This window comes from Penaeus japonicus, unplaced genomic scaffold (genome assembly GCF_977035675.1).
Source record: "Penaeus japonicus unplaced genomic scaffold, GWHDUDI00000001_assembly GWHDUDI00000014, whole genome shotgun sequence".
Lineage (NCBI taxonomy): Eukaryota > Metazoa > Arthropoda > Malacostraca > Decapoda > Penaeidae > Penaeus > Penaeus japonicus.
In genome coordinates this window covers 22,930,543-22,953,042 of record NW_028234416.1, presented here as the reverse complement: position 1 = coordinate 22,953,042, position 22,500 = coordinate 22,930,543, and the positions used below count along the sequence as shown (strand labels likewise).

General features: G+C 47.1%; 1 protein-coding gene across 1 annotated transcript in view; it reads left to right on the top strand.

Annotated features, from left to right (window-relative positions):
- Nucleotides 1–22,500, top strand: part of LOC122257932 (multiple PDZ domain protein) — a 618,627-nt gene that overhangs the window by 212,141 nt on the left and 383,986 nt on the right. The window contains 6 exon segments of the mRNA XM_086543725.1: nucleotides 4,949–5,040; nucleotides 10,636–10,824; nucleotides 18,771–18,863; nucleotides 19,935–20,085; nucleotides 22,203–22,228; nucleotides 22,397–22,411. Coding sequence (XP_086399851.1) covers nucleotides 4,949–5,040; nucleotides 10,636–10,824; nucleotides 18,771–18,863; nucleotides 19,935–20,085; nucleotides 22,203–22,228; nucleotides 22,397–22,411 — 566 coding nt within the window.

Here is a 22,500-nt window from a genome sequence, read left to right as displayed (position 1 = left end):
CTGGCGAGTTGGCTCATCCTAGGTATGGTGCCTCACGGTGCCTGGAACTTCCTTGAATGTTTGATAGTAGTTGTGGAAGTAGTTAGCAAAGACTGCATTAATTTCCGTTCGTAGTGACAGCTGGAATTGTGTTGCATGTGCTTCTTGCTCTGCATCAGTGCGGTGACAGTAACAGTTCACGCGGCACACCAATTCATTTGTTTTATAAGAGTTGGTACTAACGTTCAAATTTTGTAGAATAGTTTGTTCGTATGTTGTTCTCATGTTGTTCATGTAGCTTTCTTGTAGTTACCGGGCTTTAAAGAGATGCATTAAATTACGCCTTCCATAGATTGTTTTTCGACATTGTGAGGAACGACTTCGGGAGGGCATGATCCCGACTTCCTTCACTCTCACTTTCTCTTTCTCTCTGCTCTTCAACCTGCCCACCAAATAGACCCTTTTGCATGATTGTGCCCTTGGCATTTTTTTACTTAAGGAAAAAAATATAAATAGAAAAAAAAATGTGCGAAGAGTCAGCGATCACGTCGAGACTAATAAATTCGGGAATCGTCAAAGAGTTTTTAACTTGGATGACAGGAGTTGACGGGAGAGTTCGATGATATGTCCGTGCGAGTCCCTTCTGCAGATATTGCAGAATGATTTACATTTGACGAGTCGACGCGAGTGTTACGATGTGGCGGCATCGCGTTTCTTTCGGCAGAGTTGATAATTCCCCGGAGCATTAATTAGGTTGAGCCGTGAATCCAAACTCGGGCGTGTTTTTGAAGTTGAGTCTTAATGCGTTTGAGTCTTGTCTATTTATGCCGTTTAGATACGATGCGGATATTTATAATTGTCAGTAAATGTGATACGGTGATTGTTAATTAACGGTAGCGCGGAAATCGATAAAAGTTAAGTCTTTTTGTTCTACTTCATAGTTCTTATACTCCCCTTTCACTTCTAACTAGAATGAATCGCCGATTCATCGTTTGGTAATTTCGGACTTCCCTTGCATGCTGTCGTGACAGGATCTTGTTATCGATTCTCGCGTCCGACCGCTGATAGTCCCAGTTTATGCACGATGACATAGAGGCTACTTTTAGATTTTGTGCTTCTTTTTCCCTCCCCTATAACCTCCAGTGGCGATTTTTAGCCGTTTCTGCGATAATTGGTGGTTTACCGGGGACTCATGAAGAGGACCATGAATAGATTATGTATCCAGCTGGAGGGCTGAAGTATTTTTCGTACCGCGATCGGAAAATCCATATTGTATTATAGGACGTGGAGGAGGACGTGGCCGGCTTTGTTTCGCGGTGCCTGGTAATCTTCCCCAGAAAAGGCATGTTTATATTGGCAAGGGCAGTGTCGAGTGTGGAGAGGTCGTGTCAGCTGAAACAAAGTCGTGACGGAATGACGCTTCATAGGAAACGTATCATATTGGACGGCCGAAGCGGACTGCAACGCTCTGAAGGGAAACAGTCGGTATCCCTAGACCGGACTCGTGACAGGAAATTCACGTACATTTAGTTCAGTTGCGAGTCTTTTAGTTTTTATTATCTAATTTGTTGACACATTGCAAGTGAGAATTATAGAAAATATAAAAATATTAGTAGGCATCATGTACCTCATCCTCTCACAGATGGAACTGTCTATTAGTGATTCGTTCCCCTGACACGGTTGCGGCGCGGAGCAGACACCGTGGCGCTGTCCAAGGGAACCAGCATATTTATAACCTTTTCTTGGCATTCCTTTCCCACGGATCTTCCGCTCGTTCGAGGGGTTATTAAGGGTTACGACCGGCTCAAAAGTGGTGCTCCGGTCGCGACTGGCGGCGGGGAGCCCACCTTTCCCGCGAGGATAAAAAAAGTACTCACGGAATAAACTGCCATTCGCCATCACGGATATCTGGGTTTCATCGGGGAAAAGAGCGCGCATTGTTCATGTTCGTTACTATGCTGACTATTAGCTACACTTTTAAACCACATGTGCCACGTGTAATCCTACAGGCCATCCAATTTCATCGCAATATGCACATGCAAGCGTGCACGCACATGCACATTCATTTTCCCATTTAGATACGCATTTATATTTACATACGCATTTACATTTACATAAATTACAGGCACACACACACACACACACACACACACACACACACACACACACACACACACACACACACACACACACACACACACACACACACACACACACACTCTCTCTCTCTCTCTCTCTCTCTCTCTCTCTCTCTCACCCTCACACTCTCACTCTCTCACTCTCTCACTCTCTCACTCTCTCACTCTCTCACTCTCTCACCCTCTCACCCTCTCACCCTCTCACCCTCTCACCCTCTCACCCTCTCACCCTCTCACCCTCTCACCCTCTCACCCTCTCTCTCTCTCTCTCTCTCTCTCTCTCTCTCTCTCTCTCTCTCTCTCTCTCTCTCTCTCTCTCTCTCTCTCTCTCTCTCTCTCTCTCTCTCTCTCTCTCTCTCTCTCTCTCTCTCTCTCTCACACACGCTCTCACTCACACAAGGCAAACCTCTTGCTGCAATTCGCGCCTTTTCGTAAGTTGAGCGAAAAGTATCCTTCACTCGGCTCAAAATTGGGCGGTGGGCTTTGGTGGGGGGGGGGGGGGCGGGGAAGGGGAAGGGAGAAGAAGGAGAGAGGGGAGGGCTAGGAGGGAGGGGAAGGGGAAGGGGGCCCCTGTCGGGTCACGTAGTGTGCGAAGGACTTGAAGGAAGTGTCAAATAAGTCTGGAATTATGCCGCCGTGAGAAAGGGTGACAGGCGATAATAGAAAAAGAAATATGATGGAGGGGGAAAGGAAGAGCGGGTGGGGGTAAGGGGAAGGAGAAATGGAAGAAGGAGGAAGGAGAGGGAGAGGGAGAGCGCGGGTGGGGGTAAAGGGGAAGGAGAAAGGGAAGAGGGAGGAAGGAGAGGGAGAGGGAGAGCGCGGGTGGGGGTTAAGGTAAAGGGAAGGAGAAAGGGAAGAGAGGGAGACGAAAGAGAAATGAAAGAGGGAAGAAGAAGGAGAGGAAGAGCGGTGGGGGGGGGGCGCAAGGGAAGAGTTAGAGATGGAGAGTGGGAAGGAAAAAGGGAGGAGGAATAGGGAGACCCGGGGTGTAGGTGAAGGAGAAAGGGAAGAGGGAGACGGGGCCAGGAGAAATGAAAGGGAGGTAAGGAGACCCGGGGTGTAGGTGAAGAAGAAAGGGAAGAGGGAGAGGGGGGAAGGAGAAATGAAAGGGAGGTAAGGAGACCCGGGGTGTAGGTGAAGGAGAAAGGGAAGAGGGAGAGGGGGAGGGGGGAAGGAGAAATGGAAGGGAGGTAGGGAGAGCCGGGGCAGGGGAGGGGGAAGAAAGGGAAGAGAGAGGAAGGAGATGTAGAGCGTTGGGGAGAGCAGAAAGGCGAAAGGGAAGAGAGGGAGAGAGAGGAGGTATGGAGAAAGGGAAGAGAGTAGGAGGAAAAGGAGAGGGAGAGAAGGGAAAGTAAAAGGAGTAAGGAAAGATGGAAGGAGGAGGAGGAGGGAGTGGGAGAGGCCGAAGGATAAAGAGGGAAGAACGATCAGGAGAGGGAGGATGGATGAAGACAGGGTACAAAGGGTGGAAAAAAAACAAAAAAGTAAATGAAAGAAAAAGATAGATTTAGAAGTAGATTGAAAGATACGAAGAAAGGGATTAGAGGGGAAGAGATACAAATTGTATGTTTTATATATATATGTATATATATATATATATATATATATATATATATATATATATATATATATATATATATATAGACACACACACACACACACACACACACACACACACACACATACACACACACACACACACACACACACACACACACACACACACACACACACACACACACACACACACACACACACACACACACACAAAAGATTGCGCATACGCACGCATACGCATACACATACATACACATACACATACACATACACATACACATACACATACACATACACATACACATACACATACACATACACATACACATACACATACACATACATACACACACACACACACACACACACACACACACACACACACACACACACACACACACACACACACACACACACACACACACACACACATAATATATTTAGGGTGGGGGTGAAATTTAGAGTATTATGTACCGACAACAGATGTAGAAGTGGGGGGAAAGTAAGCGAATGAGGTTAATGCAGGGGTTAAGGAAGAAGTATTGGAGGTGTCGACGAATACGGGAGAAGGGAGAAAAAGAGGAAGGAACGATGCAAGGCAGAGTCGAGCTGTATTATACCTCGTGATAAACGAATTCGGTTTTAGATTTGAAGCCAAACTGAAGCTAAAGGCAGCTTCATCGGAAAGGTTCTATATTGAATATTGCAGACGCGCAAATGCAATGGAAGGATCGCATGCCCATCTGGATTATAAAACTCTCGCAAGGCTATGAAAATGCGGCGTCGAGGTACAGACCTCGCCTTCGTTGCGCTGCGCCTGAGACTGACCGCAGTTCGCTGTAAAGCTTGCCCGCTTGCGCGTTGCAGCGTGTGTTTTGATGGACTGTATACTGTTGGTAGACGTGGATTTGTTTACAGATGTCTGATGCGCTTGAACGCTTATTCCATAATTGAAGAGGTGGCCGCTGCCTGATTTGAATACAGATCTGTGACCAGTGGATGTTATTTTATCGGGTGCTCTCACGTGGTCATCCAACTCTGGCAGATTTCCTGGAGATTTTGAGGTATTTTTACGCGTAACGATAATTGGGTCTTTGTTGATGTATCTTCCCGATCTTTTTGCGAAACCAAAACCCCGATTAAGATTTTGTGTTATTTTTTTATTTTCTTTTTCCTCTATCCTCTCGCACAAGTTCGAAGTTCATTACAACTGATTGACAAGTTATTGTGAGAGCCATCACTCTAACCCCCTGTTCCCTTTTCCCTTCCCACAGAGGAGCTGTCTGGCATCTTCGTCAAGTCGATCAACATGGGGAGCGCCGCAGACAGGAACGGGCAGATCCAAGTTAATGATCAGATTGTACAGGTGAGTCCGGCTTTCCAGTGTCTCTTTCCCCTGTCGTGTTTGCAAGAGGAAGTCCTCTTCAACTTTTTCTGACCACTTGTCTTATGTAGATTTTTTTTCTTTTTTTTTAATCTGATTTTTTTTTTTTTTTTTTTTTTTTTTTTATGACATCCATAGTTTGCTTAACTATTACGTTTTTTGGAGGAGGCGAGTGCAGTCCAGCCTCCCAAAATAGGATGTATAAAAAACTGTCACAAGCGTATTCCTTCCGGTATAAACCTATGTCAAGCTATACGACGTTTATTCATTTCGAAATCGCACGCAGCCGACACCGGGCCGCCCAACACAGGCTAGTGAAATGTTAAAAGAATTCAGGCCATCCTGGGAAGTTTACATTGCATTTTGCACACGATTCCATTGCATGCACGTTCGGTCTTATATATATTCAACTAATATTACTCGACTGTATTATATTTATTCATTAGAATCCTGCGAGAGGAAATGTCAGATAGCCCTGTTAGCTTTAGTGTTTACGCAAACGCGAGCACGCGCACGCGCCCTCACGCACACTTACACATACACATACACATACACATACACATACACATACACATACACATACACTTACACTTACACGCACGCACACATTTGCACGCGCGCGCGCACACACACACACACACACACACACACACACACACACACACACACACACACACACACACACACACACACACACACACACACACACACACACACACACACTCACTTCTAATTATTTATTGGCGGCACAACAATATTTGGGTGGTGGAGGTTCATTCATTTTATCCAGCTTGTATTGAAGGCACATGCCATTAGCGTGCTGAAGGAGGCTCTCGTACCGTAAAATAATTTAGACGATTCATGTAGAAGAGGACTCTCTGTGTGTGTATGGATGAATGGATTTATCAAGGTATCCTAGCAAGTTTATTTACTATTGGATATAAAATGTACAGGGGTGGGAAGAGAACTGCCACCCCCACCCCCTTACACCCCCACCCCCACTACATTGTTTAACGGGGCGGCACATGATACATCATCACCCAATCCGTTGCCGCGTTGCCTTTATGGACTTAGCATTTGCGTTATTGGTTCATCGTGTCAGGCGTATTACATGTTCCCTTCCCGATGCGGCGTCGTTATTTAGCGCTGTGTATATTTAATGCGGGGCGAGGGTAAACGCGCCGCGTTTTTATTGGTTCGAGTCCGCTCCTCTCTCTGTTGATCTCCTCTCACTCTTTTCTCTTTCTCTTGTGTCCCCCCTCTCTCTCTTTCTCTCTCTTGCCTTTTTCTCTCTCTTTCTCTTGTCTTATATCTCTCTTTCTCTTGTCTTTTATCTCTCTTTCTCTTGTCTTTTATCTCTCTTTTTCTTGCCTTTTTTCTCTTTCTTTCTTTCATTTTCTCCCTCTTGCCTTTTTTCTCTCTCTCTTTCTCTTGCCTTTTCTCCCACTCTCCTGCCTTTTCTCTCTCTCTTTCTCTTTCTTTTGACTCTTCTCTCCCTCTTTCTCTTGCCTTTTCTCCCACTCTCCTGCCTTTTCTCTTTCTCTTTCTCTTGCCTTTTCTCTCTCTCTTTCTCTTTCTTTTGACTCTTCTCTCCCTCTTTCTCTTGCCTTTTCTCCCACTCTCCTGCCTTTTCTCTCTCTCTTTCTCTTGCCTTTTCTCTCTCTCTTTCTCTTTCTTTTGACTCTTCTCTCCCTCTTTCTCTTGCCTTTTTTCTATCTCGTGCCCATTATCTCTCTCTTGCCCTCTCTTTCTCTTGTCGTTTCTCTCTCTCTCTCTCTCTCTCTCTCTCTCTCTCTCTCTCTCTCTCTCTCTCTCTCTCTCTCTCTCTCTCTCTCTCTCTCTCTCTCTCTCTCTCTCTCTCTCTTTTGCCTTCTCTCTCTCTCTCTTTATCTCTTTATCTCTTTATTTCTTTATCTCCTGCATCCCCCTCTCTCTTGCCTCTCTTCCCTCTCCCTCTTCCCTCCCTCCTTCACTCTCTTTCTCCCTCTCCCTCCTCTCTCCCTCTCCCTCCCTCTCCCTCCCTCTCCCTCTTCCCCCCTCTTCTCCCCTCACCCCTACCCCCTCTCCTCCCTCTCTCGCTCTCCCTCCTCCCTCCCTCTTCCCCCTTCCCCCCTCCCCTCCCTCCTCTCCTTCCTCCTCTCCTTCCTCTCCTCCCCTCTTCTCCCCTCTCCTCCCCTCTCCTCCCCTCTCCTCCCTCTCCTCCCCTCTCCTCCCTCTTCTCCCCTCCCCCCTCTCCTGCCTCTCCTCCCGCTCTTCCCTCTCTTCCCTCTCTTCCCTCTCCTCCCTCTCTCGCTCTCTCTCCTCCCTCCCTCTTCCCCCCTCTTCTCCCCTCCCCCCTCCCTTCCCTCCTCTCCTCCCCTCTCCTCCCCTCTCCTCCCCTCTTCTCCTCTCCTCCCCTCTCCTCCCTCTTCTCCCCTCCCCCCTCTCCTGCCTCTCCTCCCTCTCCTCCCTCTCCTCCCTCTCCTCCCTCTCCTCCCTCTCTTCCCTCTCCTCCCTCGCCATCAGCTGGAAGAGGGTTGAAATGCCTCTCGCCGTGTCGCCGGTGCCCCCGCGAGTGCTTAAACCCCTTTGTTGAAGAACCTCCCGCGCACGTAAACTCGTCTTTCTGCACTAGTGCTTTTTGTCGATACTTTGTCGTTGGGCTGAGGTTTTTGGATCTGGAGAAAACCCGGGGGGTGGATGGGGAGAGGGTTGAAGCAGGGACGCGCGGGGTGGATGAGGAGGAAGGGGGGTTTGAGGAAGGAACGTCGGGGTGGATGGGGAGGGGTTTGAGGAAGGGAGGGCAGGTGGATGAGGGAGAGGGGTTTGAGGAAGGGACGGCGGGGCTGGAGGTGACTCTAAGAGGCAGACTCCATGTAGAGGTTGGTTAGGGAAACCGGAGGAGGTGTAAGTCGAGATAGGGATGTTGGGATGGGCGTTGTGGTGGGGTTGGAGGAGGAGGAGGAGGAGGAGGAGGAGGAGGAGGAGGAGGAGGAGGAGGAGGAGGAGGAGGAGGAGGAGGAGGAGGAGGAGGAGGAGGAGGAGGAGGTGGTGGTGGTGGTAGAGGAGGTAGAGGAGGTAGAGGAGGTAGAGGGGTAGGTGCTGGTAGTGGAAGAGAGCATGAAGATGTAGAAGGAAAAAGGAAGCGAATGAAGAGGGAGGGAAGTAAGGCGGGGGGAGAGAGGGGTATGAGGATGCGCAATGGAGAGCAAGAGGATTAGGATTAGAGAGGGAGAGGAGGGGAGAGGGAGGGAGAGGGAGGGAGGGAGGGAGGGAGGGGAGAGAGAGGAAGAGAGAGGAAAAGGGAGGGAGGGAGGGAGGGAGGGAGGGAGGAAGAGGGAGAGGGAGGGAGGAAGAGGAGGAGAGGGAGGAAGAGGGAGAGGGAGGGAGGGAGGGAGGGAGGGAGAGGAGGGGGAGGGAGGGAGAGGGAGAGGGAGGGGAGAAGGGAGGAAGAGGGAGAGGAGAGGGAGGAAGGAGGGAGCGGAGAATAGGGAGAGGGATGAGGTAGTGAGAGGGAGGAAGAGGGAAAAAAGGAGGAAGAGGGAGAGGGAAGGAAAGAGGAGGAGGGAGAGGGAGAGGGAGGAAGAGGGAGAGGGAGGAAGAGGGAGAGGCGGCCGGCGGGCGCAGGCGGACCTCGGCGCTTCGGCCTCTTTCTCTTTCTGCCTCTGTCTCGGGCTTCCTCGTCGCCTTTCTTGCCCTACTGTTCTCATGGCGGCGCTTTCTCTTTCGTCCGGCGTCGCCTTTCTTCCTCTTTCTCTTCTTCCGCTTTCTCGGTCGTCCTGTCTTTCTCTTTCTTCCTCTGTTCTCGCTGTCTCATCGTGTCCTCTTTCTGCCACTTCTTTTTCCTTTCTTCCTCGCTTCTTTCTTCGTGTTCCTCCTTTGCTCTGGCTGTCCCTTCGCCCGCCGGTTCTTCCTTCTGGCCCCTTGTCTTCCTCTTAGTCTCTTTTCTTTTCCCTCTTGTTCTTTTTCTTCTCTTTGGTTGTCTCATTTTTCTTTCTTTTCTGTCGTTGCTTTTCCTTGCTTTCCTTCTCTCTTCCTCTTGCTTTCCTCCTCTTCTTCCTCTTGCCTCTTCCTCTCCTCGTCCTCTACTCTTGTTCGCATCTTTCTGTCTCTTTCTTTCTCGCTCCCAATCTTGATCTCGTTCCGCTCCATCTTCAATCTGCCATCTCCACTTACTCCCCATCCTCCAGCTCTCCCCCCACACAATACAAATCACATCCATCTCTCCTCATGAACCTGCCGTCGCCAAGGATAATTCATTAACACTCCCCCCGGGACAAAATACCCCTCCACCATACCGTCCTCCCGCCCCACCAAGCAACCAGGCTAATATCTTGTTGCAATCTGCGGGGCCACCTCCTTATAGGTCCCGTCCCTTTAAAACACTCAGACCGTTAATCCAAAAATTGGGTCACGATGCACCGCGGGTACGCTAGTGCACGTTCACAATTCGCGATGTGCGTTTGTTGATTTCGTGACTACGGCGTTTTATTTTAGTCTTGGATTTTTTTCTTAGTGTTTTTTTTCTCTTTCTCCTGTCCCTTTTCTCTGTGTTAGGGGGATGGGGTAAGAAGGGACGTACACGTACTCTCTCTCATTATGTAAAAGCTAAGAAAAATGCTCATGTAAATGCGGAGATGAACTCGCGTGTAACCTCATCAAAGTGGCGGCGTCACCGGAGCGCTGAGCGGAGACGAACGATAATTATAAAAATAAAAAAAAATAGAATTCCGTAAACAGCCCCCCAACCGAAAAAAGTAACCACCAACGGTTTTATAGTCGCCGCCGCCACCGCTACCCTATCCGCGTTGGGTGGGGGGGATTCAGCGCAGTCGTGCTGTGGTGCGGGACATAGGGAGGAGGCTACACCGATACTGCGAGCGGAATGATGCTGTTAAAGGGTATGTGTCAGTGTCGCCTCGGCACTATCCTTCAGGTGACTTGGGAGTGGCTTAACGCAGTCACCGCTCGCTAGTCACTGTCGTCGTTACCGTGACGCGACGACCTATGCCGCGGCTGCCAATGAGAGGTCGTCGGCCGTCCACAGTGGTGGCCGGCGTTTTTGTACCCACTGACCGCGCGTCGTCTTGCTAGGCTTTGTCTCTTTGGATTTGGAGGATTCTGTTAGCTTGTAGCACCTTTCGACAATATATCCCACTGATGAAATACAGCCCATTACGAAATGTGATTTATGATTAAGTCCCTGATTAGTATACGATTTGTTACTCGTGAATAACTGTAGTATAAATTGTAGTATCAAATTCTGTTCAGTCGTTATATAATCCTCACATCTTGGTAGGATTGGCTTTACCGCTGATGTTTGTTTGTTTCTATATTCATGTACGCATAGATATTGCATATCTATATTTATTCATATGTCTGTCTGTGTATGAGTGTGTGTGTGAGGACAAATACACGCAGCAATACACGCATATATATTTGTATGCGTATATTTACATTTAACTGAGTATATGCTAATATTATTTTTTTTTTTTTCCTTCCACGTTATGGTACAATTAGTACAAAGCCACATCTACGGGCAAGGTAGGCCGACACATTACGTAACCCTAAGTGAGTGCCACGGGCTTGTTCCTGCAGGTTGACGGGAGGAGCCTGGCCGGCCTGAGCAACCACGCCGCGGTGGACGTGCTGCGAGCCACGGGACAGGTGGTGCGCCTCCGCTTGGCGCGCTACCTCAGGGGACCCAAGTACGAGCAGCTCCAGCAGGCCATCGCTAACTCCGAGCTCAAGACCACACCCACCACGCCCAACCCACCCAGAGCTCAGGTGAGTACCTCTCTTTTCTCCCGCTTATAGTGGGTCATCCATTCGCCCTCCTCTCATTCATCCACTGGCCGCAGAAGCCTCGCAGCCATCCATCCATCACCCTTCTTCTACTCCCTTGATTAGATGGGGGATTAAAACCAGGCAGGTAATGCAATCCTCGACAGTAACGTAATTGATTTCTGTTTCGCCGCAACCCGTATGGAGATTGTCGTCTCTCGGGGGGCACGGAGCAGGAACGAAGGGTTTCTTGGGCGATGCCTAGACGTGGGCGGAAGGAGGCGGCGGAACGTTTAGCTGTCTACATAATATATGTGACTTTATTTACAGTTTCTTCCGGTGGTATTTATAGGAGTGCTTATGATTAATGATCTGTGTTTACTCTTGAATAAGTTTTATTTTTTAAATGTAAAGACCCTTTGGATGCTAAAGCAGAGGAGAGGAAGTGTATATACATTTCAGATTTAAACTTGGAATAATAAATTACATTTGACAGCGTCCTTTTATGCCTCCTGGTGGATCACGCGCGCATGCCGAGTTTATGTAAGTGCGCTTAGTGTGTTGGGTTACACTGGGGTCACATGTGTGTGCGTATTTGTGTATGTTGGTGAATAAACCTACATGTGTTTGTATGAGTGCATAGACGTAGCGTGCTTGAACAGGAGGAAGGCAAGAGAAAGGGGCGAGGGTAGGGGGACAGGGGTAGGCATGGGGTGTAAGGGAAAGGAATGTTTGTATACAGTGTGGAGGAGGTAAACCCGGGGAGTTTGTACACGCCGCCCCAACCCTCTCATCTCTCCCCAGACGCCTCCCCCCACCTCGACCTACCCTCCCCTTCCATACCCCTGCACTCCCCACCCCCTTTGCACCATCTCATATCCCATGCTCTTTCCTCCCCATTCTCTTCTTTCTCGTCTTTAATTCGCTTTTTGTCTCCCTTTCGTCTTCCCTTTGGTTCTTTGTAAGAGGTTGAACCCTGTTCTCTTACCCTTCTCTCTCCCTCTCATTCTCTCTCTCTCTCTCTCTCTCTCTCTCTCTCTCTCTCTCTCTCTCTCTCTCTCTCTCTCTCTCTCTCTCTTCATCTATTCATCTCCTCTCAATCTCATCTAATAGCACTCTCTCTCAATACCTCTCATCTCTCTCTCCTCTCTTCTCTCTCTCTCTACCTCTCTCTCTCTCTCTCTCTCTCTCTCTCTCTCTCTCTCTCTCTCTCTCTCTCTCTCTCTCTCTCTCTCTCTCTCTACCCCCCCCCCCCCTCTCTCTCACTCTCTCTCTCTCTCTCTCTCTCTCTCTCTCTCTCTCTCTCTCTCTCTCTCTCATCTCATCTCTCTTTATCTCACTCTCTCTCTTCTCTCTCTCTCTTCTCCCTCTCTTCTCTCAATACCTCTCTCTCCCTACTATCCCTCTCTCTCTCTCTCTCTCTCTCTCCCTCTCTCAATACCTCTCTCTCTCTCTCCTCTCTCTCTCTCCATCTCATCTCTCTCTACTCTCTCTCTCCTCTCTCTCTCTCTCCTCTCCTCCTCTCTCACTACCTCTCTCTCTTCTCTCTCCTCTATCTCCTCTCTCCCTCTCTCCCTCTCTCTCTCTCTCCTCTCTATCCTCTCTCTCACTTCTCTCTCTTCTCCTCTCTCCCTCTCTCATACCCTTCTCTCTTCACCTCTCTCTCTCTCTATCTCTCTCACTCTCTCTCTCTATCTTCTCTCTCTCTCTCTCTCTCTCCCTCTCTTCTCTCTCTTCTCTCTCTCTCTTCTCTCATCTCTCTTCTCCTCTCTCGCCTCTCTCCCTCTTTTCTCCTTTCCTCTCACTCTCCCTCTATCCACTCTCACTCTCATCTCTCTCTCATAACAATCTCAATCAATCTACAATATCAATATCAATTCTCTCTGCTCAATACCTCTTCTCTTATTCAATACTTCACAATACTCCCTCCTCTTATTCTCTCCCTCTCTCTAATACCCTCTCTCACTACCCTCTCTCTCTCTTCTTCTCTCCTCTCTCTCTCTCTCTCTCTCTCTCTCTCTCTCTCTCTCTCTCTCTCTCTCTCTCCCTCTCTCTCTTTCCCTCTCCCTCTCCCTCTCCCTCTCCCTCTCCCTCTCCCTCTCCCTCTCCCTCTTTCCCTTCCTCCCTCCCTCCCTCCCTCCCCCCTCTTCTTATTTCGGGATCAGACAGACTTTTCTTGTTTTTTCTCCATTTCCTCAGAGTTGCTTTTTAGTTTATCTTCCGCTTCAGTTCTTCCTTATCGATTTTCTTCTTCTGCTCTTTCTTACGCAACTTTTGTAATAATTTATTTGGTGTACGCTGGCGCCTGTTTTCTCGTGCGTTGTTTTTATCTTTCTTCACCGTTCTCTACTACTCCCTTATTCTTATCCATCTTCTCCATTTTCTTCTTATTATTCTTATTCTTATTATTATTATTATTATTATTCTATTCGTTACGTCTCTGTCTACTTTTTTCTTCTCTACTCCTCTTCCTTTCCTTATATTTGCTCACGCCTCTTGCCCCGCGTCCTCTCCCCTCCTCTTTTGGTCTACTGTTCTCCTCCCCTCCTTCCCCTCCTTCTCGTCCTCTTCTCCTCCTCTCCCTCCCTCCTCTCCTCCTTCCCTCCCTCTCTCTCCTCCTAATGTTCCTCCTCTCTCTTGTTTACTGTTTCCATCCTCACTCTCTGTTCCTCCTTCTTGTTACAGTTCCTACACCGCCCTCCTCCTCCTCTCCTCTTCTCTCTGTTCTTCTCTCTTCTCCTCTCTCACTCTCCTTTTCTCCCTGTTCATGTTCTGTTCTATCCACCACTCCTCCTCCATCTCCTCTTCACCCTCCTCTACTCCTCTTCCTCCTCTCCCCTCTTAGTTCCCTATCATCTTTTCTTAGTATCTTCCTCCTCCTCCTCTTCTCCCTGTTCCTGTTCCTGTTCCCTTCCTCCTCCTCCTCCTCCTCCTCCTCCTCCTCCTCCTCCTCCTCCTCCTCCTCCTCCTCCACCCTCCATCTCCTCCTCCTCTAGTTCCTCTTCCTCCTCCCCCTCCCCCTTCTCCCTTCCCCCTCCTCCTCTTCCTCTTCTTCCTCTTCATCGTATATCTCCAATTCCCTGACTGTTTTTTCTTCCCTTTCTATCTCCTGCATCTACTTTAACTTGGATGAAATTATATAGTAATAAAAAAAACAATATTTCAAGTCCATTAACAGCTGAGATTGTGTCAACAGCCGAGATGGTTGAGTCGTGCAAGTGACAATTCATGCATCCCTCTGGCATCCCCCCCTCTCTCCCCCCAAGCACTCTCCATGAATGCCTGAGACCCAGGGCCAAGTTTACCCCACTCCTCTTGGTACACTTTGGGCATACGCGTTGTCCTTTGTGTCTCTCCCTTCTTCCTCCCTTTCCCCTCTCACATCTTTTTGTTATTTACCTGCACTTCCTGGTCTACGTAAGACACGTCTTTTTGTTGTATGTCTGACATATATAATGTGTCCATTGTTTACGCCTGTTCTTTCAGGCATATTCAGGACGTCATTCCTCACACAACAACAGACTCTCGGCCGCTCTCACAACCTAAAGCTACAACCCACGTCACATGCTAATACATCTTTACAGTACAACACCACCTTCTCTCACGCTCATACTCGAGCATTCGATGGATGAGGGAAAGTAGATCTGCTAAGGAATAGAGAGAAGGGGAAAGGTATTATTCGCGAGGAAGAGGGGAAGGGAAGTAGATTTTCCGAGGAATAGATGGGGGGGGAGGTAGATTTTCTGAGGAATAGAAAGCTTTCTAAGAAGCGGATAGGTTAGGCTAGATATCATGGAAGGGTGAACGAAGGAAAGACCCACGAATGGAAATGCCAAAATAGGGAAGAGTAAGACAGGCTAGAAGATGAGAAAGGAGAAGAGGGAAAGGCAAGGAGGAGAAATGTCCCTCCTCTTTCCTCTCCTTCGGTGCTGCTCTGCGATCCCGGGACATGGCAGCTGGTATGTGAGAGGTGTTCCTCCCTCATAATATCTTCCAACATTTTACCCTTTCCCCTCGAATATTTTCTCCCCTTTTCGGGAACGGTATTCTGAGAGTGTCCAATGATCCGGTCGGCCTCGGCTTGTTACCGTCAAACTTTTTGTTTTCGTTTATGTTAGGGAGTGCGAGAGAAAGTGTAAGTGTGTGAGTATGGGTAGGAATATGAATATGAATATGATTGTGAATGTGAATGTGAATGTAAATGTAAATGTAAATACGAATGTGAAGAGAGAGAGGGAGAGAATGAGAGAATGAAAGAGAGCGAGAGAGCGAGAGAGCGAGAGAGCGAGAGAGCGAGAGAGCGAGAGAGCGAGAGAGCGAGAGAGCGAGAGAGCGAGAGAGCGAGAGCGCGTGAATTTGTTCCCTGTGCGCACGCCATGCTAACATCAATATTGTGAAATTTTGTTTATATGATATTCTATCCGCTCGCGAAGTGGGTCGAGGGAACATTGTTATCATTCAGGTGCGTGGATCAGTCGACGAAAAATCTTCCCTCCCTCAAAAAAATTATGATTCGTTTGAATATATGCCAGAAAAACATTTAACCTTTGCTCTATGTCCAGGCACAGGATGGGCTCTGCTCGCAGCCGGAAGATATTCAGTTTTCCGGCTGAAGGAAAGAAAAAGGAAGAAAAAAGATGATATGCCAGACTAGCTTTCTCGACTTTCGTATGGCTTCCTTTATGTAAATTAACATCCGTTTTTTTATATACCAGCGACTAACAGAGTGGAGAGCGATTAAATTACGGATATCAGGATCCAGGGATCAGTTAGATTAGAAGGCGGAGTATTTGAGGGTCTGTTAGTATTAGTCAAAAGTATGGGTTTGAATGAGAATGAGAGTAATAAGGATAGGGATGGAGAGGAGAATGGGTGAAAGAGAATGGGTGAGGGGGAGAGGAGACGAGGGACGAAAAGTAAATGAAATGACAGTCAAGCAATTAGATACCGAGTGAAACAGAAAAAATGAAAAAAAAATACTCATCGACTGAGAGAAAGGGTGATAAAAAGACGCCCGGATTGAGAGAGGATTTCAAACTAATACTAGAAAAGACAAAAGTATTCCTGTTATCTGATATGCTAATGGCGAATATGCGTTTGTGTTCCCTGTGGAGAGGAGATTCGAAGAACGCGCGGAGATGACAGCACCAGCTTAGCAATTACTGTTAGTTGTATATGCTCGGAAGCTCATAAATACAGAAGAAGAAGAAGAAAAAAAAAGCATGCCGTTTAGTTCATTCATTATATATATTTAGAGGGAGGGATAGATTTCATAAGAGAATTGGAAGTCGCACTTGGAAGAGAAGGCAAAAGAGGTCTTTTTTTTATAACTTTGTCTTCAGTTGTACGGCGTTGGAGTGCGTGATTATAGCGAATCCGTGGCGTTATGTTATATTTGATGCCTGATGGAGATGCATTTTTGGTGGCGTGGATTTCATTTGCTTGTTAATTTGATTGCGGCTTCAGTTAATAACTTGGTAAATGTTTATAGTATGCGAATGATGAAGTTTTTATATTATGATTGATTTTTTTTCGATTGTGTAGGTCCATGTTTGTTTGTTTGCTGGAGTGTATATGTGTTCGTAGTTATTTATATCTGTGAACGTATGCATGTTTGTGTATTTGCAAGTAAGCTTGTGCTGGTAAAGGAAAAGCTCTAATGAAAAAGGAATCCCGCGTACTGCCAACACCAGAACAGAACAAGGATTACAAAGTCAGTCAGTCGAGAACTCCCAAGTTTTCTCGGGTTCTGTGATACACAAGCCTTGGATTTGGTCTCGCAGGCAGCCTGAAAGCAACAGTGACATTTGAAATCCCCTCCCCTTCTCCTCCTTCTTCTCTCCTCCTTCTTCTCTCCTCCCTCCCATTCCCCCTCTCCTTTCCTCCCTCCCTTTCCCACTCCCCTTTCCTCCCTCCCCTCTCCTCCCTCCCCTCTTTCCCATCTCCTGCTACCCTTCCCCATTTCCCCTCTCCTGCTACACTTCCCCATTTCCCCTTTCCCCCTCCCATTCCCCTCTCCTCCCGCCCTTTTTCCCCCTTTCCCCTTCCCCCTTTCTGCCTCTCTTCCCCCCTCCTATCTCCTCTCCTCTCCCTCCACCTTACTTATTTCCTTCTCATCCACTCCTTCCCCCTCCCCTCCTCTCCCTCCTCTCCCCTCCCCTCCCTTCCCGCCTCCCTTCCCGCCTCCCTTCTCCCTCCTCTCCCCTCCCCTCCCTTCCCGCCTCCCTTCTCCCTCCTCTCCCCTCCCCTCCCCTCCCCTCCTGCCTCCCTTCTCCCTCCTCTCCCCTCCCCTCCCCTCCCGCCTCCCTTCTCCCTCCTCTTCTCTTCTCTTCTCTTCTCTTCTCTTCTCTCCTCTCCTCTCCTCTCCTCTCCTCTCCTCTCCTCTCTTCTCTTCTCTTCTCTTCTCTTCTCTTCTCTTCTCTTCTCTTCTCTTCTCTTCTCTTCTCTTCTCTTCTCTTCTCTTCTCTTCTCTTCTCTTCTCTTCTCCTCTCCTCTCCTCTCCTCTCCTCTCCTCTCCTCTCCTCTCCTCTTCTCCCTTCCTTCCCTCTCCTCTCCTCTCCTCTCCTCTCCTCTCCTCTCCTCTCCTCTCCTCTCCTCTCCTCTCCTCTCCTCTCCTCTCCTCTCCTCTCCTCTCCTCTTCTCTTCTCTTCTCTTCTCTTCTCTTCTCCTCTCCTCTCTTCCTCCCTTCTCCCCGCTCCTTCCTCGACTCTTCAATTATGCGGTGGGTGGCGACCAGAAAGGGCATTACAAATAATTGAAAAGGAAACGAAGAGACCAAAATTCTTGTACGATATGCAGTGAATGAATCTGTAATTTGCTTGAGTAACCCCCATTATCTGTTAGATCTTTTAGAAAATGGATGGCTATTCCTGAGACTATTTTTTGGGGAAAATATGAATCAAAACTTTTGGTTTTATAGGTGAAAATGGTTTTATTCTGGGGGCCAGTTTTGAAAAAATATATATATATATATATGAGTTGAAATTGTGTTAGAGGTGATTTTTTTCATACAGAAAGTCAGTTTTGAAAAAAAAAGTGAACAAGTAATTTAGTTTTAAAAGTAAAAGTTCTCATATAAAGCCTCCTTTCAATGTGATTAGTTCATGGCCAAATTAGGGAAATGGCACATTTTTTTCATGACATTCCATTGGTTCCGAGGGCCATAACCTTTAATTTAATTACGGTGTAGTTCACAAATACCTACTATATATCGAATCTTATTAGCATATACGAGTAATTCGGCTGCAGTGTGTGAGTATTGCAGTGGAGTAAATTCGGATTGTGGATATTGTACGCATAATGGCCGCCATGACTGCAGACGCATATACGGTTTGTTATCCTCTCGCGTGTCTGTTTATGAAAAGTCAACATGAAAGTCTCCCAACTTAAATTGTTCGGGAATGTAATTTCGAGCACGTTTGTAACAGATAAATGCAGTACATGTAACATCCTTGCCTTGGTAAACATGTTTTTTTCTGGTTTCATACATACTGTGATGTTCAGTCAATATACCTGTAGTCATGAACTATCAGTATTTGTTCTGTAGTATAAAGTTAGATGAGTTCTCTTCTGTTAATATTTATTTTGTAATGTGCAAGCATTTTATGTTATGATTTACCTTGCAGACTGCTGTGCATTATATTTCCTAAAGGTATACCGTTTATTGTAGCATGTGGAGGAAAAAAATATTCAGATCTGGATTTATTTTTATTTCGTAAACACAACATTTTACCGACCAACGCACATGCAGATTGACAGCGTACGGGTCCTGAATGTGTCCTTCGTAAGTGGTACTTTAACGCTGTGCTTTCTGTCCAGCTTATAAAAGGTCAGGTTAGAATAACAGAGTGAGAAGGGGCTTTTCTTTTGGTGTATGTGTGTGTTGGGGGGTGGGGGTTTATGGGGGCGGTGAAGAGGAGCATATTAATTCGAGCTTCACAATGCTTCAGGTGCCGGGCATGGGCGCAAAGTCCCGGAACAAACTGTATCCCCAGTCCGGGCGTCCGCAGGTCCTCAAATCCTACGCCAGGGTAGGAAGGCCTGTACGTGGCAGCGTTTTTTTTTGCACAATGTGTGGAGTTGCAACAATGACCGTGCTCCTATTTTGCGTGCACACCCGAGCGCTAACTCGTGTCAAAACGTGTGACACAGACCCACTCGCACGTACTACCCGCACGTATATATAATGCACGCCCACTTTCTTATACACCTCTTACAGTTACCACTGGTACGCATATAATTACGTACATCAACACGGAGACTCTCACACTTGTGTAAAATTAAAAAAAATTTTTTTAAAATAAACATTCGCGTTTCTTTGCATAATCATTCACAGGCTTTACACATATATACAATATCCCAATATTCAGAGAAGTCCATTATGATGATAAGAATGTGCAGCATGCGTGTGACCATTATCCTCCTTAATGGAATTTTCAGAAACGTGTGTGATACTCTCGCAGACAAACACTAATATTCTCTCTCTCTCTCTCTCTCTCTCTCTCTCTCTCTCTCTCTCTCTCTCTCTCTCTCTCTCTCTCTCTCTCTCTCTCTCTCTCTCTCTCTCTCTCTTTTATTTATTTATTTATTTTCCCTCTCCTTCTTCTTCTCTCTTCTTCGCCTTTCCCCATCCCCCCCTTGGCCACACCCCTCCCCCTACCTTCCCATTCCTGTTCTCATTATCCCCCCCTCTCGGATTTCCACGTTCTTTCTTCCGTCTGCTTTCTCTCATTATCCTTAACTTTTTATACATCTTTCTCTTCCAAATCTTAGGATTGTTAGGTTATAAATTTCATTACTCGTGTTACATACAATGAGAAGTTAGACAATGCATGGTGACTCCTCCTCCTCCAACTTGCTTCAAATCTCACCTTCGGAATGGATCCAAAGGAATTATGGCAACTTTCAAAGGAACCACACGGCCCACGATATATGTCATAAAGGACTTTACATACTTTGTATATAGATTTTTTTTTTATATTATGATTGATTTTTTTTCGATTGTGTAGGTCCATGTTTGTTTGTTTGCTGGAGTGTATATGTGTTCGTAGTTATTTATATCTGTGAAACGTATGCGTATGAGTATTGCAAGTAAGCTTTGTGCTTGGTAAAAGGAACAGTCGAATGAAAAAGGAATCCCGCGTACTGCCAACACCAGAACAGAACAAGGATTACAAAGTCAGTCAGTCGAGAACTCCCAAGTTTTCTCGGGTTCTGTGATACACAAGCCTTGGATTTGGTCTCGCAGGCAGCCTGAAAGCAACAGTGACATTTGAAATCCCCTCCCCTTCTCCTCCTTCTTCTCTCCTCCTTCTCTCCTCCCTCCCATTCCCCCTCTCCTTTCCTCCCTCCCTTTCCCACTCCCCTTTCCTCCCTCCCCTCTTTTCCCTCTCCTGCTACCCTTCCCCATTTCCCCTCTCCTGCTACACTTCCCCATTTCCCCTTTCCCCCTCCCATTCCCCTCTCCTTCCTCTCCTCTCCTCTCCCCTCCTCTCCTCTCCTCTCCTCTCCTTCTCTCTCCTCTCCTCTCTCTCCTCTCCTCTCTCTCCTCTCTCTCCTCTCTCTCCTCTCCTCTCTTTCTTCTCTCCTCTCCTCTCCCTCCACCTTACTTATTTCCTTCTCATCCCACTCCTTCCCCCTCCCCTCCTCTCCCCTCCTCTCCCTCCTCTCCCCTCCTCTCCCTCCCTCTCCCCTCCTCTCCCTCCTCTCCCCTCCTCTCCCCTCCTCTCCCTCCTCTCCTCTCCTTCTCCTCTCCTCTCCTCTCCTCTCCTCTCCTCTCCTCTCCTTCTCCTCTCCTCTCCTTCTCCTCTCCTCTCCTTCTCCTCTCCTTCCTTCTCCTCTCCTCTCCTCTCCTCTCCTCTCTCTCCTCTCCTCTCTTCTCTTCTCTTCTCTTTCTTCTTCCATCCTCTTCTCTCCTCTCTTCTCCTCTCCTCTCCTCCTCCTCTCCTCTCCTCTCCTCTTTTCTCCTCTCCTCCTCCTCCTCCACTCATCTCCTCTCCTTCTCCTCTCCTCTCTTCTCTTCTCTTCTCTTCTCTTCTCTTCTCTTCTCTTCTCTTCTCTTCTCTTCTCTTCTCCTCTCTTCTCTTCTCTTCTCCTCTCCTCTCCTCTCCTCTCCTCTCCTCTCCTCTCCTCTCCTCTCCTCTCCTCTCCTCTCTTCTCTTCTCTCTCTCTCTCTCTTCTCTCTCTCTCTCTCTTCTCTCTCTCTCTCTCCTCTCCTCTCCACTCCTCTCCTCTCCACTCCTCTCCTCTCCTCTCCCTCCTCTCCTCTCCTCTCTCCTCTCCTCTCCTCTCCTCTCCTCTCCTCTCCTCTCTTCTCTCCTCTCCTTCTCTCCTCTCCTCTCCTCTCCTCTCCTCTCCTCTCCTCTCCTCTCCTCTCCTCTACTCTCCTCTCCTCTCCTCTCCTCTCCTCTCCTCTCCTCTCCTCTCCTCTCCTCTCCTCTCTTCCTCCCTTCTCCCCGCTCCTTCCTCGACTCTTCAATTATGCGGTGGGTGGCGACCAGAAAGGGCATTACAAATAATTGAAAAGGAAACGAAGAGACCAAAATTCTTGTACGATATGCTGTGAATGAATCTGTAATTTGCTTGAGTAACCCCCATTATCTGTTAGATCTTTTAGAAAATGGATGGCTATTCCTGAGACTATTTTTTGGGGAAAATATGAATCAAAACTTTTGGTTTTATGGGTGAAAATGGTTTTATTCTGGGGGCCAGTTTTGAAAAAAAATATATATATATGAGTTGAAATTGTGTTAGAGGTGATTTTTTTCATACAGAAATTCAGTTTTGAAAAAAAAGTGAACAAGTAATTTAGTTTTAAAAGTAAAAGTTCTCATATAAAGCCTCCTTTCAATGTGATTAGTTCATGGCCAAATTAGGGAAATGGCACATTTTTTTCATGACATTCCATTGGTTCCGAGAGCCATAACCTTTAATTTAATTACGGTGTAGTTCACAAATACCTACTATATATCGAATCTTATTAGCGTATACGAGTAATTCGGCTGCAGTGTGTGAGTATTGCAGTGGAGTAAATTCGGATTGTGGATATTGTACGCATAATGGCCGCCATGACTGCAGACGCATATACGGTTTGTTATCCTCTCGCGTGTCTGTTTATGAAAAGTCAACACGAACGTCTCCCAACTTAAATTGTTCGGGAATGTAATTTCGAGCACGTTTGTAACAGATAAATGCAGTACATGTAACATCCTTGCCTTGGTAAACATGTTTTTTTCTGGTTTCATACATACTGTGATGTTCAGTCAATATACCTTTAGTCATGAACTATCAGTATTTGTTCTGTAGTATAAAGTTAGATGATTATTTCTGTTAATATTTATTTTGTAATGTGCAAGCATTTTATGTTATGATTTACCTTGCAGACTGCTGTGCATTGTATTTCCTAAAGGTATACCGTTTATTGTAGCATGTGGAGGAAAAAAAATATTCAGATCTGGATTTATTTTTATTTCGTAAACACAACATTTTACCGACCAACGCACATGCAGATTGACAGCGTACGGGTCCTGAATGTGTCCTTCGTAAGTGGTACTTTAACGCTGTGCTTTCTGTCCAGCTTATAAAAGGTCAGGTTAGAATAACAGAGTGAGAAGGGGCTTTTCTTTTGGTGTGTGTGTGTTGGGGGGTGGGGGTTTATGGGGGCGGTGAAGAGGAGCATAT